At 46.6% G+C, this 16,707-nt stretch overlaps 1 protein-coding gene across 3 annotated transcripts in view; it reads right to left on the bottom strand.

The window, feature by feature from the left end:
- Positions 1-16,707, bottom strand: part of NTRK3 (neurotrophic receptor tyrosine kinase 3) — a 203,200-nt gene that overhangs the window by 122,764 nt on the left and 63,729 nt on the right. For all 3 annotated transcript variants that reach the window (XM_056499873.1, XM_056499871.1, XM_056499872.1), the window contains exons 8-11: positions 14,909-15,205; positions 11,535-11,558; positions 10,666-10,736; positions 8,797-8,899 (exon numbers count right to left, since the gene is read on the bottom strand). In XM_056499873.1, the coding sequence (XP_056355848.1) occupies positions 8,797-8,899; positions 10,666-10,736; positions 11,535-11,558; positions 14,909-15,205 (495 nt within the window). The remainder of the gene's footprint in view (positions 1-8,796; positions 8,900-10,665; positions 10,737-11,534; positions 11,559-14,908; positions 15,206-16,707) is intronic.

The following is a 16,707-nucleotide window of genomic DNA, read 5'->3' as shown; positions in this document are numbered from 1 at the left end:
TATAGATGCTTTTTTATTGTTATTATTACTACAGCCACTTTGGAGAAAGACACGCTTTGCTTTTTGCATGGACTGTGCACCTGCTGACTGGGGAAAACTTGGCTCTGTTTTGCTCTTTCCCATTAGGATGGGAAGAGCTTGCAGTTTGCTGGGGAGGATGAAGCATGAGCTAGTGTGGAGAGAAGGAGCTGGAGGTTCTTACAGGTTGTTCACATGGAATGAGAAACAAGCCAAAGAGTTTCTAATTCAAAGTCCAAGCAGATATTTCCCTTTCCTTTTCTGCAATTGTATGATTTTTCACCCTCTGCAGTTTTTGACACTGTGCACTGCTTTAGAGTAACACTGAAGGCAGATGGGGCAAAGCCACCTGCCCAGAGACTGTGCTTCTAAATGGGCATCTGATCCAACATGGCTTTCCCACATTTTTGGTAGGGAAAAACCTTTGCTGGTCACAAAGACAGGTCTTTCAGCAAGACCCAAGGGCAGCCAGCAACCAAGGTGCATGAGATGCTGGGCTGCAGTGTGAGGGTCCTCATGTGAAGCACTCCCTTCCAGAAGAGGCTGGTAACTCCTGCAGGTGCAGGACCAAGGCAGTGAAGTAAAGCTTTCCTGGAGCTACCAGGTTCCAGCAGACACAGGGAGCAGGGGGGCTGTGGGACACAGAAGATGCCCAGCTCCAAGCCCTTCTCCTGCCACAAGCCTGAGAGCAGGGGGAGATCCTGCAGCACAGCCTGGGTGTGGAGCAGAGCACGTTGACAGCTGATGATTAGGCTGGGATGGGTTTTTTTGGGTGTACTGGGCATCATTCCAGCATGGTGCCCCTCCATCACCCTGACAGCAGCCATGTCTCATACACAGGGTCCAGAGAAAGACCTGTGGCCAGTTTGAGTGACCTGAGTCCCTTTCCTGAGCCACAAGACAGGTTCAGGGTAACAGACTCTATTCTACTACATTACCCAAGGCCACAGCATAAACTGAAGACCACTGTCCCAAACAGAAGCTGGATTATATCCCTTGTGCTTCAGACACAAAATATGAGACTCCAAATGTGATTTATTTCTCCTGTGCACAAAATACTACCCAGCTGCTTTTGTGTACAGGCATTATCTTCTGCTCCATTGATTTTTAATAGCATGGTTGTAGATTGAAATTAGATGCCTGAGCATCCCACTTCCATCAACAGATGCTAAATACTGGTGCTGCTGATGGAGGTTTTTGGAACTCTCCTGGACATAGACAGACTCTCTATTGCACCACAAGAAATAGGACTTGGAGATGGAACAAGCCCATTAGATCATCAGATGCTCCAATGCTCTCTTCAATTTGCTTCCCCAGTGCTTTTGCCAGTCAAAGCTTGAACAGCCCAGGTGACAGCTCTTATCCATTCCCTTGGGAGTTTATTCCACTGCCTCTGAATTTCTAGGCACTCCTTCAACCACATTCATGCCAGATTCAAAACCAAGCAGCACTTTTTCTTCTCTCCATTTGCCTGCACAGCTGCCAAAGGTTTCCCTTGCCAATCCTGCATTTGCATTGCAGTCACCTGTCCCTTGACACAGTGCAAAGCTCCCCTGCTCCAGGGTTTAAGGACAGAGTGACATCTCTGCATCCCTGGCTAAATACCACATAAAGGAACCACAACCCTACAGAAAGTCATGAGGAGGGAGAGGTGATAAACTCAACAGGGACATCCTCTCAGAGTACCACTTAACTGCATTAGCAGTAGCAAAATCTTTTTCAAAGATTAACTGGACAAATGCAGTACAGAAAAACCACAACTAAAATATTAATTAAAGTCCTTTGGTTCTTCCAACACTGCCCTGCATCTTATTAAAGCCACATCAAAGTTAGCATTCAGTTATCTGGTTGTTGGCTGCCTGCAGAGAGGCACAGGAGAGTGCACAGGACACAAGGTTTGTGGAGATAGTGGGTCTGCATCAGACTTAGTCATATTGGTGAAACAAAATAGCTTATCCTGCTCCTGTATGTAGAACCTGTTCTGGAGATCAACAGAATCATTCTGTCTCTGTGCTGTCATTCCAGCACCTCTCCCTAAAGCACAGCCATGTGAGCACAGACAGACACCATGAGAGCAAGCAGCAAGCACAGGCTGGAGCTGTGGAGGCAAGGAAAGGGCAGGCAGGAGCACCAGTGCTGTGGAGAGGATTAGCAGCCCCTGCATGGTCCTTTGGGGGCTGCTGAGCTGACTGAGCCTGGGCAGTCTCACAGCTGTGGCAAAGATGGGTGCAAGCTGCTGGAGGAGGATTTGGGGCAATTTGGTTGTTCCTGGATGGTGAGTGGGTGAAGGACATCTTCCCAACCTCACAGTCCAAGGGAAGCAGCCATTCTCACCCTCACTCCTACACAGAGGCAGAAGCCACCATGGTGCTACAAGGAGCATCCCCAATTGCTCATGCTTTGCTGGGGGGAAAGCTGATACTCTGAGGCTGGCAAAGGGACACTTCAGTTAAAAAAAAATAAATAAAAAAATAAATGCCATTCTCTTTCCAGCACCTCAGCTGATGCAGAATCACAGGTAAGATGAGGGTCACTCATGCAGCTTTTAACTCCACAAGGTGAGAAGTGTTTGTGAAAGGCAGTGAGGAGACCCTGCTGATGCTGAGCTGCCCTGGGCACACCCCAGCTCTGCCATGGGGCTCCTCAGGGCAGGAGCTGCACCCAGGGTCACCTGGCAGGGACTGAGCAAACACAGACATCCTGAGTGAGAGAGGTCAGGCACAGGAGGAAGAGCTGCAGGAATATGGTGTGAAGCAGGCTTGGGGCTTCTTGGGTCACCTGAACACCACTGATTTTTATTTTTTTTCTGCTTTCAGCAGTGGCCTAAAAAAGACACCTGGGTTTTGTAAAAGCAACCAAAGTAAATAATGGCTGGTCAGTGCACTTTACATTTCCTTTATAAATAACCTATTAATACTTCTGGGAGTGGGAAAATGTTTTATTTCTAGATCTAAATAAATCCTGACCTTTTGCTAACCATTTCTCCTGCAGGGTCATCCAATGCACCTGTCCAGCCAAGGGTGGCTCCCTGCTCCTTCAGACACTCCATGGACAGTGTGACCCTTCCAAGCCCTCACCAGAGCAACACCACCTGGGCTGAGGGACAAGGGGTGTGAGCATTTAATGCTGGGGTGAGAATGGATCTGCCTGTGCAAGGAGGAGGAGCAGAAACCTGTCACTGTCACACACCTCAGGGGACAGGTGGGACCTCTCAAAGGTTTGCCAAGGAGCCCAGGGCTTCATAGCACTGTCCCTTGCTGCCACCATCCCAGTTACAGACTGCATGGCACAGCAGAGGGTGACACTTGCCATAGAACCATTAAAGCTGGAAAAGGTCTCTAGGATCATTAATTCCAACCATTAACCTAACACTCACTTCCACCACTATACCTAAGTGCACATCCACATGGTTTTTTAATGCTTCCATGATTTCAACCCTTCCTTGAGCAGCCAGTTCCAATGCACAGCCACACTGCCAGTGAAGAAATTTTCCTAATATCCCATCTAAACATCCCATGGTGCAACTTGAGGCCTTGTCCTCTTGACCTGTTGCATGTTACCTGGGAGAAGGGACTGACACTGACCTCCACCTGTCCACAGCTTACTTTCAGCTAGTCATAGGAAGCAATATTCAGCAGCTCAAAGAGCTTTATGCTTTATCACCTTGAAGGCATTAAATAAATAAACATAAAAATAGCACAGCTTGCACTTGAGCAGAGTATAAACAGGTATTTATAGAAGGAAGCCCCAGTGAAACCACATGCCCTTTCAATCCACTTCCCAGGCAAATAAACCCAAGTAATATTGAGGAGTAGAAGTCTATCAAGGGTATTTGCAAACAAGCTGAAGGATACCAGCAAGGAGAGCCCCTGAATTCCATCAGTCTCTGAATTCCATGCAGCCACTCTGCTTGGATGTTTCAGGGGGCTCAGAAATCTCACACCCAGCTCAAAGAGCACAGCAGCAATGGGTTCCCATTTCCAGCCCACTGCTCTGGAGAGCCACACATCCCCAGATCCCTGTAATTAGCTGTGGCTGCTGATGTGTGGCTGTTTCTCTCCTGTAGCTGTGCCAGACTGATAGTGCTTTGCTCTTTCTTCCTGCTCCCACTACATGGCAGGCTCCCAGGAGGAGGGAATGAAAGGGCCCTGATCACAGATTTCTCCTGAGCAGCTAACCCTTGATGTGCAGGCTCTCTAAGCTGCAGAGGGATTGTCCATGCCTATTCAACAAATAATCAGTGGGGGAAAATAAAATCAGTGCATGGTTATAGCCAGGCTTGGCCAAGGCAACATAGGACAGAATTAAGCCTCATCTGAAAGGCAAGTCATGGGTCTGAAATATATATATATACTTTTTTTCCCCCCTTTGAAGCTGTAGCAATAATTGCATAATGAAAGAGGGGAAAAAAAATACATTAAAAACCCAAGTTAACAAAAGCAAAAAGCCAGGCACCCAAGATATCTTTGCATGAGCTGCTCCTCCTGAATTAGAACTCTGGAATTGTTCTGCAATCAACTCAGTGGACAGTAACCATCTGTTTATGGAAAAAAATGTTAATGGCCCCCAATCATAATCAAATAGGCAACTGCTTTAAGTACCTTTTAACTAACACTAAATTACAATGGAACAGCTCTGCAAGTATTTCTGACATCCACATGCACATCAGCAGTGCCAGCACTTTGATCAGGGCTATTAGAGCAAATATCAAATAAACTGATAGTGATGGGATTCCTCAAACACTACAGAAAGCGTGGGCAGTATTTGTTTAATGTTCACTCCATTCTCCCCCACCTCCTTGCTGTTTCTGCTTATTCAGAAAGAAAACACATACATGCATGTGCACACACGTGAACATCACTCGTCAGAGCAGACCCTGTGAAATCCTGATCCCTGTGTTCCATCTGAATTCTCCAATGGCCAGAAAGGCTTGAGGCATTTTTATCAGCAGGACATCATCTGACTTGTCGTTCTGCTAGGTTCTATTACTTCCATGATCCCTGTAAAGGCATCTGTGAGTGCTTTTCCCTCTCCTCTGGGTGGAACTGGCCAGCACATCCAGAAGCTGCAGCACAGGAAAGGGAAATGCAGGCAGGCAGAGCTGTGCACACACACCTGTCTGTGTGCAGAGAGGCAGCATGATCACACACCTTATTTCTTTAGGAAACCAGATTAAAAACCAACCTACTCTTCACCAGCTGTAACCAAGTCTGAACCATTAGCTGGCACTGGCTCCACTCAAGAAAGAAAAACCTTGTTTGGACAATGGAAGTAGTTTTTACTCTTAGAGCTTGGAAAACGGTTAATCTCAGCAAAACCACAAAACTACTGCTCTTGTCTCTAGATTTTCACTAGCACCTTTCTCTGCATATCTCAGCTAACTCTGTTTGGTTTTTATTCAAGCTGCGCAGCACCAAGAATATCTCACACAGATATCCATGAGCACACGTCCCTCATCCCGAGGCACTTGCAAATGTAACAGAAAACAAGTAAAAGGGGAATATATTTCAGTCCATCAATTTAAGTATTTACAGTCTCTATCACTGTGCCATCCAAATTTTTGTATGCCCCACATCTTTTCTGTGCCATTATTACTCTTTCATGAAATTTAATTTTTCTTAGTCCTGGGACTTGCATGCGGCTTTTTTATTATACTACAAAATTTCATTTCCTGTCATCTGCTCTGAGATTAAACTTGGATTGGAAGACACTGTTTACAAGGGTTGCAGTGACAAGCCTGCCCACAGGAGGTGAGGTGTAAAACCCTTTGGGGCAGTCAGGGAATGCCAGACACTGGTCCCAGAGCTGGAACAAGCCCTGACTGAGAGCAGGATATTGGGCTCCTTATTCCCATGTGGTCTGTCCCATCAAAAAAAAAAAAAAAAAAAAAAAAAAAAAAAAAAAAAAAAAAAAAAAAAAAAAAAAAAAAAAAACCACGGGCTTGGGACACAAAATAAACCAAAGGACTCCAAATTTCAGTTTCTTGCTTGGTAAGACCCTTTTCTTTTTCCCACACTAATACAAGGCTTTAAAAGCATCCCAGCCCCTCCTCTGCATACAACATCCTTCAGCAAGTGGCTGCATTTCTTCAACGAGTCTCAGCTTTACCATTCACTTTCCCCAGTGGTTTTCCCTCCCCTGCCTCTCTGTTGCTCATGCCACACCACTCCTGACAAAAAGGAGCTTTGTTTGCCTTTTCCCTGCTGCCTCCACCAGCGATCCCCGGCTCCCCGCAGCCCGCCCTGCTCCAGCAGCCAAAGCTGACAGAGGGACAGAAAGGGGATTTGACCTGTGCTGCTCTCCAGAGGGAGCAGGGGAGGCGAGAGGGGTGGCCCAGAGCCAGGCTGGGCAAGCCCAGCACCACAGCAGCTCTCAAAGGAGCTTTAGTCGGTGCCCAGCCTCGCTGCTGCGGGATCACTGGCCGGCTCTGCCTCTGCTGCTCTGCTCCACGGCTGTGCTGCCAGCCTGAAGAACATAAAGGTGCACACACCATCCCTTCAGAGTCCTCTCCCAGCACAAATCCCTCAAGTCACAATGACTCTACTCCCAGCAAAGGCAGCTGGGGTGTTGGACACTCAGCAGCCTGGTGAGCAACCCAGCAGGCTGGCCCAGGGAACCTTCCAGCCCAACGTGACATCCAGCTTTGCCAGTCCATGTCCACCTCTCTCTAGGAAATAAACCATCTGCTCAGCACTAGGAGAAGCAGAAGGAAAAAGATGTACTCAGAAAGACTCACGAGGTGCTTTAGGTAACATGTCCAACACGAGCACACAATGTTCTGCATCTGACAAAATCAACAGGAAAAACCTGCTCCTGCAGGCCTGCCAAGCTGGGATTTCAACAACAAGTGGCAAGATATCAGCTGGCAACAAACAGCTCCTGAATCAGGGATGCATTTGCCCAAAAAGACTCAGGGTTTGGATTTATTTTTTTCCTTAGTAAATGATAACACACAGGATGCCATAAAGGATGCCTCCTGCTCAAGAGTTAACTGAGCAGAGCAGTTTGGGCAGTGTGAGCAGCCTATGGTGGTGCCTATGACAATTGTGACTCAATAATCACCCTGGTTTTGAAGATGTCTTCTGTCAACACCATTTCTCCAAGCAAAGCCAATAAAACTTGTAGAAACTTTGCAGAGTTGTGGTTTCATATCAGAACTGGAAGAAACATGGCATGATGAGGAGGAAAGCAGACTTTTCTAGCTAAACAATTTTGCCTCTGTTAAACTTCACACACAAGGGCCCATCATGGCACCCCTCTGGTTTCTGGGAATGCAGAATATCCACTGACATACTTATCCAAACACCTCTAAGCACATACACACATCTGTTCACCACGACTTATTACTCACATTAGGCTCACTTTGCTCCTCTTTGATTCTTCCACTAGAGTCAGATGTTACTTTTCCTTTTCATATTTGTATCTCAAAGCTCCATCAGTGGCACATGCCCAAGCACTTCCAAAGTGTTCTGACAAATCCCTCCAGAAAGCACACAACATCATCCCAGTTTTACAGATGGGGAAATTAGAGCAGAGACAGAGGTTAAGACAGCTAATTGCCTATGGCCACTAAGTGAGTCAGTAGAGGAGCTGGGAATTGATCCCAGGAACCATGTCTTCCATTCCTCTACTCCACCCACCAGTCAGTACACTTCACCAGATGGTTCTTATCATTGGACATATGGACTAAATATTCCTAAGTTGGTGTAGAAGATTCACTATTTAATTAAATGTCCTGTCTTCTATCTCCATAGGATGCATAGGAGAAACTTCAGCCAGAGCCCCATCTGGGCCCACTCAGGAAATGTCTACGTGAAGAAAACAAAGCCCAAGGCAAATGCAGAGAACATTCCCAAACCTATCAACCTGCCCTGCAGCACAGACCACAGCAAGGCCAGGAAATAGGCTGTGGCTCAGGAGCCTTGGAGAAGCTCGTGTTTGTCAAAGCCTGGCTTCAGACAGTGCATGCATGAGCCACCAGTCAGGCTGGGAACTGCATTGTCATGTGAAGCCTCTCCCTCCACCTTCACTGGGCACCACCAACGCTGCCCAGCTGGAGGTACCAGCAGAGTCACAAAAAGCAGATGGCACAGAATTATCTGCTGGCATTGGCTCTGTCACATCACAGTGCTGGTGTTGGTAGGACAGAGACCAGTTCTGCCTGGCAAACATCAAACGCCTTCTCACTTCGCTATCACTATCAGTGACACTTGAAATAAATTTCTAAAGTCATTATTCATGACACAGAGGAGAAAACCTTCCATCAGAGAGTCATCAGAAAGAGATCTTCCACACCACTGCCTTCCCAGTGTGGACATAAAGTGACAGCAGCATCTCAGTCCCCACTCACAGACAGGCACAGAGTGCTGCACCTGCCTTCCCAACAGAACTCAAACCAGTTTCACATTCCTCAGTGCCCCCTGCACACCCCAGGCTCTGCAGCCTGTGCACCAAGTCCATGAAGATTTCCCCCAAAACCATGCTGTCCTGAACACACTGCAGGGCTGGAGGAAGCAGGCTCAAAGCTCTCATGGACAGCCTGTAGATGCAGTTACGTGCTCAAAAGGAGCACAAATCCACACTTGTGCCCACAGAAGCTCCCACAGGAGAGAACCACCAGCCCACTTGTCTCATTACTCTCTCAACAAACAGAAGAGCACTGAACTCCCTTGAGAGGGCTCTGCCTTGTAGGAATAAAGCCACACCACCTTTCCAGTGTGCTATAAGAGCTGGCAGTCCTGGCAGTGCCTCCTGCTCGGGGACAGGGGCTGCACCTACCTTTCATCCCAAACTTGGACCGCCGGCCGTACTTGTTGATCATAATAAAGAGGACGACCAAGAGGACACAAGCAAAAGCTGCCAGCCCAACTGCTATGGAAACCTGGAAGGAAAAAGCCTTAGAGTCAACACAGAGGAGTTTTAGGAGTCAGAAATAATAAATCAGAAATACAGCACCTCCTTGCCCATTTAACCTTTCTATAGGTTCACACCATCTGCTGCAGCCTTGTGGATAGCAGCTATGGAGGAAAACACAAGCTAAAGCAGCAGGCCCTGGAACAACTTGGAGGCATTACAGGCTTTTTTAGGACTGGGAGGTCTGGGATCTTCCCATCAGTGATGCTGTCCTGGCACCAGTTTTCCCCAGCCCCTCACTCCCTATATCTGCAGGGAAAGCAGATCTCTGCTCCAGTGCCTGGGCTCTCCCTTCACTGCATCACATCCCAAGCTCCCATTTCTGACATCACCTCTTTGCCATGGCATTACAACACTAAAGCTATTCAAAGCTCAGCTGAGAGCACAATCCTGCCTCCATCCAAACATCCCTCAGGACAGAGTGAGGGAAAATAACACAACACAAAGCAGAAACAGAAGAAATTAAGTAGAACTAAGGAGTTTTTCCCTGTAAAGCGACTGAGTTTTTCAAAAGCCTCCAACGGTTTCCTATTTATTGTAATTTTACTAGTAAATATTTATACTACAACAATGTCCATGTCCTTCACTGGAGCTGTAGCTCCACTGTGGCAGTGTACAAGCAGGGAAAGAAAACCTCTTTGCCCTAAAGGGTTTACAATCCCAGGCTTATTAAAATATTTATGAATATTTATTCCTTCAAGTCTTTGCTCAAAATACTTTTATTGCATTGATGTAAACAACAATTTCTCTGGCATGTGTCCAATTGTTCTATACTAGGTCTTGTGATGCATTTAGACTTTGCTTCCTTTTACAAAACCATATTCTGCTATAATAGAAAATATATCACTTAACCAAGAAGAAGTAATTTCATTTTGCGATCCTTTTCCCTGTTCTTGGTACATTTGTTATGATATTTTAAAATTTTTATTTTACCACACTCTATTTTCATTCCCAGCTTTCTGTGCTTTATATTTAATAATCAGTGTGCATTACTCCAGCCTCACTGTTCAAAGCTTCCACTGCAGTTAAAGAAGGTTTTCTGTTAGATGAGTACTGAAACCAGGGTGAATTGAGTTTTGCTTATTCTGTTGACACTTCGTGGATTTCAGTATCTTAAAACTTTCACAAAATTAGAGCAATTGTGTAACATGCTAATTTTTTTCTTCTAATACTTATGCACACTTTTTTTTTTTTTTTTTTTTTTTTTTTTTTTTTTTACTTTTTTTCTGCCTGGATTCTGCAGAAGAAAGACATTGTTGAGATCTGATAAGCCCTAGACTTACTTTCCTTTTTCATTTTAGGCATGTCCTGCACAGCAGGAGAGAGGGCAAACAGACATTGACAGAATTGAACCAAACTAAACCCAGGTCCCTCACCAGGCTAAGCTTAACAGATCAATAACAGTCCAAAACATACAATTGCCTGTTTGTTTGTTCTCTGGGTGCTACTTTTTTAGAGTGAGAATTCCTGACCCTGTCAGCAGAGACTTCACAGGATGCCTTGTTTTCAAAGAGCTCCCTGGTTCCACACTGCAGACCAAGAGGATCAGATGGTTTGTGTCAGTATTCTACCTGCCTGACACAAGCCACAAAATCCTCCTGATTGCTGTCTTGAGCCATGAAGGAAGAGATTTTCCTTGCAAACATTCAAAACAGCAGAGAAATACAAATACTGAGTCGTCAATAACAAGGAATGAATGCAAAGCAGTTGTGTAGAGAAGAGACCAGGACTCACCCCAAAAGTGTCCTCCTCTGGTTTGTGGGTCACAGTGATTGGTGGGGTGGGACTCACTTCATAATCACCGACTGAAACCAAAACACCAAAGACAGAAAACTCAGTGTGGCTCCCGTGGGTGTGCACCAGCACACTCCAACAGCAGTGCCTGGCCTAAGGAAACTCAGCTCACCCCTGAGAGAGGCTGCAACTCTCTGTTTCAGAAGGCACAAATCAGCACCAGAGAGGTCCCTGTGCACATCAGCAGAGAAGACACAGACCAGCACTATGCTGATGTTGTTCCAGCCTCACAAATGGAAACATTTGGGTGCCTGGTGTCCTGGAATTCCCACCACCCTTGAGCCCTCTTCCTAGTTTTCAGAAATCTACAGAGCTAAGTGGGGTTAAAACACAACTGACTCCAGCAAAACTTGATCTGCAGAAACAGTAAATTGAATGCTTTCTGTGGTGTGTGGTGTATGATGTGTTTTGGGGGGGTGGAAGGAAAAATCTGTTAAAGAAACATGACAGAATTGAGTCCTGCTTCTCATCCCAGCCCACACCAGAGAGATGTTATTGTTGGGGACAGCCCAGCCTACATGAAATAAAGATCCCTTCTGCTACACCACAACCAACCAACCATCATTTCCTTTATAGGGCCTTCTCTGGGAAACCACTAGAGGCAGATGAACATCTCCTGGTCTCATGAGATTACCAAGCTGATCACAAGCTCCCCAGCAATCTTGTTCATGCACAGGGAAGCCAGGGCTTTGTGCAACCTCCACAGCCTGCTCCTGGCTTCCTCACTTTTGCCATGTAAATCACAGAGGGGAAGGGGAAACAACAGAAGCAAACCAGCCACAGTATTCAAAAGGCAAGGAGACACTTACTTGAGACAAAGTTGTCTGTACTCTCTGTGGAAAGGACAAAGAGAGAAGCAATACAGTTAGCAGCACAGCAAAGGGAGAGGGATATCCCTCCCCACCCACCTCAGATACAACCCACCACCCCAAAGAGCCCATGGGGTCCCAACTTTTCATATTTTTTCCTCTTGGGAACTGTTCCTGGAAATTGCAGCATATGTGCCACAGGACATGCTGGAGGTCAGGATGGAGAACCTTGAGGTGAAAGAGGAGGGGAGGGATGCTACTGTGAGGCCAAAATGGAGAACAAGCAGCACTTTTGAATGATTGGTAAATAGCCCAGGTGAGCAAAGCTCAACAGACACACAGGGCTCTGCAGGATGGAGGTGGAGGGGAGAGAAACAGATTTTACCCTGCACTGCAGTGTGCACCCATGGATAAAATCCTTCAAGGATGAGGATCAGCTCCCACAGAGGGGAGCCCAGCTTGGGCTGGGAGTCAGAGGAGATCTCCTCTGAGCTGCTTTCCATGAGCCACTCAGAACAGCTGATAGCTTTGAGCTGGGCACGGAGGCTGTGGCTGTCCAAGAGCTGCCTCTTGCCTGAGACAACCACAGTGAGCTGAGCCTGCTCCAGTCTATTCAGCAAAGCTCCTTCAGCTCCAGAGGTGGCTCAGACCCCAGCCAGAGAGCTCTAAAGCCCTCGGTGACACTCAGTTTACACAGAGTGAGAATCACGTCAGCTTCCAATTCACTCGCCCGGGTAAGAGCTGAGCTGATATTAACTGCAGTTTGCACAGCTTTGCTGGCACTGGGCTCCTGGAAGGATGCTGGAACACTCACACTGGAGCATGGGTGAGGTTTGGGAGGGGAGTGTAAAACAAACCCCAGGTGACAAACACAGCTTTCCAAACCAGGGGAGAAAACCTGAATAAATATTTTGTTTTAAGTCAAGCAGACGAGTAACTTTCCTTGGCTTTTTCTAATAAGAGGGGGGAAAAAGGAGGGGAAAAAAAAAATATTTGGAGACTTTTTCATCTCTATTAAGGCAGAGTCTAGTCATAAAATTCTTGCTGCTTCTACATTTTCCCCTTTCTATTTTTCTCTGCTGGACTAAGCAAATTCAACAGAAATGCACTAAAAGTGTTTTTTCCATTAAACCCTATTTTTCCAAGCATAAAAAATAGTCAAGAAATTTCAGCCAACTTGAGTTCTGTGAGAAGTTCCCAAAGAACTGAACACTCATCACAGGTACATTAACCTTTGTGGATTAAATGAGGAGCTGGTAGCCTGTGGCAGAGATACCAATGACAACACGCAATGGGATTTTTACAGGAAATGACACAAATGTGTCCTGGGAGCCACTGCCCTGCAGCATCAGAGAAAAGGCAGACATGCCATGGAGCTTACATGTCCCAGACCCCAGCTTCTGACAGCACCTTGCTCCTCTCAGCCTGGAAAGCAGAGTGTGGCCATTTACAATGAGAGGATTTTGACCAGGGAGTTCTAAAATACATGGCCATAGGTCCTTTTCTATGCTGACAAAGTCTTTCAGGCACTGTGCTTTCATTAATTAATTAAGACTAATAATCTCACCCTGGGTAGTGACAGCAAAGCTCTTGCACCTGTGAATTGCTGTAAGCCACAAGGGGCTTGAATGAGCCACGCTGGAGAACCTTCAATGTGTGGCATTTTCTGAAGGAATCTACCTTCAAATGGGAAATTATAAACGTCAGCTGCAGTGAATGTATGTGTCAGCTGTGGTAGTGGACAAAGCAACAAGCTTCAAGGAAAGTAAATTACATCCTGCATTGGGCTGACAGGGTCTGCCAGGGTGAGGAATGGCTTGGGACTTTGGATCAGAAGAAATAAAGGAAATGGGTCAGCTCCTGCTGAGAGATGGCTCAGGGTCAGAAAGCACCCCACACCAACAGCACACAGGCATGGCTGGAGTTCATTCACAAGGCAACATTTTACATGTATTCACAGGACCCCATTCTCCCAGAGCCTCACACGAGATGCTCTGCAAACATCAGTGTGCTTTCCCACACCACACGTGGCTCAGATCCCTCTCCAAAATCAGCTCTCCAGAGCACCATATCTGCCTCCCTTTCCTGCAGGTCCAGCACCTACTTAGGAGCTGCCCCCGTTTCACAGATGGGGAAACTGAGTCACAAAGGTGGGACCTGACAGAGCTGAGACTGCAAACCTGTCTCCTCACCCACCTACATTTGATAAGCTCTTCTGCCCTGACAGAAGGAAACATAAATAGGTCAGATAGTCAAATAGGGCAGCATCCTTGAAGTCCAAATACAAATTTTCCACTCCCATCCATATCAGTTCATTTGTTCAATTGTCAGATCTTCAAGGCAGAGATTTGGGTTTGCATTTATGATATTTGACCTGCGGGAAAACTCTGTGTACATATATGGTGTGATATAAATAATAAATGAGAGTACCGTTGGTATTTTGCTATATTTAGCAAACGCCCTATTTTGCTGGATTTTCTTGGGCTGCAAGGGCCAATTTAGAGCTGCCACTTTCTCATGGCATCACTCCTGAAGGCAGCACAGATCTTAACTCCATGATGGCCAGGATGGTGTTCCACTGTCAGGGAGCAGACCAAGATGCTCCCATAGAGCAGAGAGGCCACCACAAAAGTCTCTACAGCACTTCCCAGAGATGGATCTGCATGTCCTCAAAACCTTTTTTTTTTTTTTTTTTTCTCTTTGCACTTAAGCTGTGAATCACCAGGGAGTACAAGAGGGAATTCCAAGCAATCAGTTAAGAAATCCCGACAAACTGATGCAAAGTGACTAATTGAGCTGTCGAATTTTTTGTAGCCCTGTCATCCTGGAATTGCGCATATTGCATTTGAAAAGAAAACAATCCTGACACCTCTGCATCCAGCTTTAATCATTTCACAAATGCAAGCTAGAAGTAAAAAAAACAAAAGGGACAGGCTGCATCACCTCAAAGGCTTTTCCTTTCTACAGCTTGTGACTACCACACAGCAGAACACTTTCTCTGGAAAAAAAATTAGCAATGTCTTTGGGGCACCCAAAAGGAGATCCAAAATGATTGGTCAAATTTACATCCTATTCCCATTGAAATTCCTAAAGATCTTTAAAATAAACAAATACACTGCAGAATATGCTACAAAATAAAATTATGTCAAGCAGTTAGCACCTCACCCAGCATTATATGGTTCATATGATACCAAAGTACACTTGTGTAGGAAAATCATACTGGTCAGAAGAAGAGGCTGCCAGGGGTCACCTCTTCCAACCTGATGTTCAGACAAAACCAACATGGGTTGTTCAAGGCCTCGAGGTGCAAGGATGACTTGCAGGGCCATAGCAAGACCTTTGGATTTCAAGATGAGATAAACTGAATATCCTACCTGGAAAAGGCTTTTCGAGGAAGTGCCCTTTGATAGTCTGGTTGGCTGAGCCCAGCTGGTTGGTAGCCACAATGGTGTAGTTGCCATTGTTGTAGTGAGTGGGTTTGTTGAAGAGCAGGCAGCCCTCGGACACCTCCCCTTGCTGGTAGAACTCCATGCGGATGATCTCGGTCTCGCGGAGCACCTGGCCGTTGTGCAGCCAGTGCAGGGTGGGAGCCGGGTTCCCGTGCACCGCAAAGGCGATGCAGTGGTCCATGTGCAGCACCGGCTCCTCCAGAGTCAGGATGCGAGGGGGATCTAGCAGAGAGAAGCACAGGCTCACAGCAACCTCACCCAACGGCACCAGCTGTGCACCACGGAGACTGCGAGCGCTGGAAACCTCCACAAACACCTGTTCCTCCTGCTCTTCCCATGGAAAGAAGCAGTGCTGGCACCAGAACCGCTCCACCCTCCCTGGAAGGAGGGTCTGAGCCATGGCCAGGCCTCCTGGCCTTCCAAACAGGGGTATAAATTAAAGACAGGAATGGAAATTTCACCAGAAACAATTAAGCTTGAACTGTCCTGTCCACACATCTCCTGCTGCTCTCCTTTCCCCAAGGGATCCTGGGCAGACTGCCTGTCCCCATTAAGGAGGACACGGTGACGTAGCACTGTTTCATTACACATGTGCAAGGTGCCCGTGGGAGCTCTCAGTCACACCAAGCAATTCTGGATTGCACAGCTGTGGAAGCAAACATCCCTCAGAGACTGTCTGTCCTTGGGGCTTTGACTGCCTGAACATCCCAAAGGAGTTCTCACTCGCCGAACAGCCTCCAGGGGTGTTTTAATTAAAGGGAGTAGAGTGGGACAGGGATAAGAAAAGCAGAAACTCCACCTGCAATTTATTGCATATGCATTGTCTTCCCCTTGGGACACACCAAGAATTGAAATGTTGCTCTGCTACAGCTTCTGAAACCCCATTTGCAACGCCTACACCTAAGGTCCCAAACCCCAAGGCTGGCAAGGTCTGAACTAGAAGAACAAGTTTTGTGCAAAGATACATGACACAAAGATGTATGTCTCCCCTAAAACTCTCCTTTTCCTGCTACCATCCAGCTGCAAAGACAATCCATTTGGCATCCAAGAGGAAGAAGACCAACATACCAAATTGCAGCACCCATCTTTGTGAAAAATGACAGTGAATTTTTAAGTCAGTGAAGGTGACAGAAGAGAAGAAGGTGCAGAGCTGGTTGGAGCTGAGCAAAATTCTCCCACCAGTGCCCATCTACCCTGAACCAGAGTCGTGTCCCAGCCACCCTCACTCATTCCTGAGCCCAGATCCGCATGTGGCTTGTTCATATCCTCCTGGCAAGGGGGATTCAAAACAGGCAGCCACCTACACTCAAACCCAGATCTTTTCAGTGTGAAATTACAGCCTGAGTGATGGCTCTGTGCAACAAGAGCAAGGGGAGCAGAAACTGTCAGCAGCTTAGAGGATTTCATGGGGGAAAATAGGCATGGACATAGTGCTTTTTAAGGTGTGGAGGAAGAGATGCTGAAACACCTTGCAAAAAATACCCTGGTCTGGTCTGCTGAGCAGTCAGCTCTGAGCTGGGCTGAACTTTAATTACCTCCATCCTTCAATCCATCAATAGCACTTATTGGAAGGAAGATGAAAGTAGTAAAAGCATCACACAGCATGCATGGGTTTACCAAGAGTAGCCAGAACCCCACAGGGCTCTCTGTTCTACATGGCAAGGTTGGGGGTGTAGATTTTCAAACTAGAGTAAGGGCAAATATTATAGACACAGCAAAATATA

The sequence above is a fragment of the Oenanthe melanoleuca genome, chromosome 10 (assembly GCF_029582105.1).
Source record: "Oenanthe melanoleuca isolate GR-GAL-2019-014 chromosome 10, OMel1.0, whole genome shotgun sequence".
NCBI lineage: Eukaryota > Metazoa > Chordata > Aves > Passeriformes > Muscicapidae > Oenanthe > Oenanthe melanoleuca.
The sequence above is the reverse complement of the archived record's forward strand: the minus strand, read 5'-3'. Positions and strand labels throughout refer to the sequence as shown.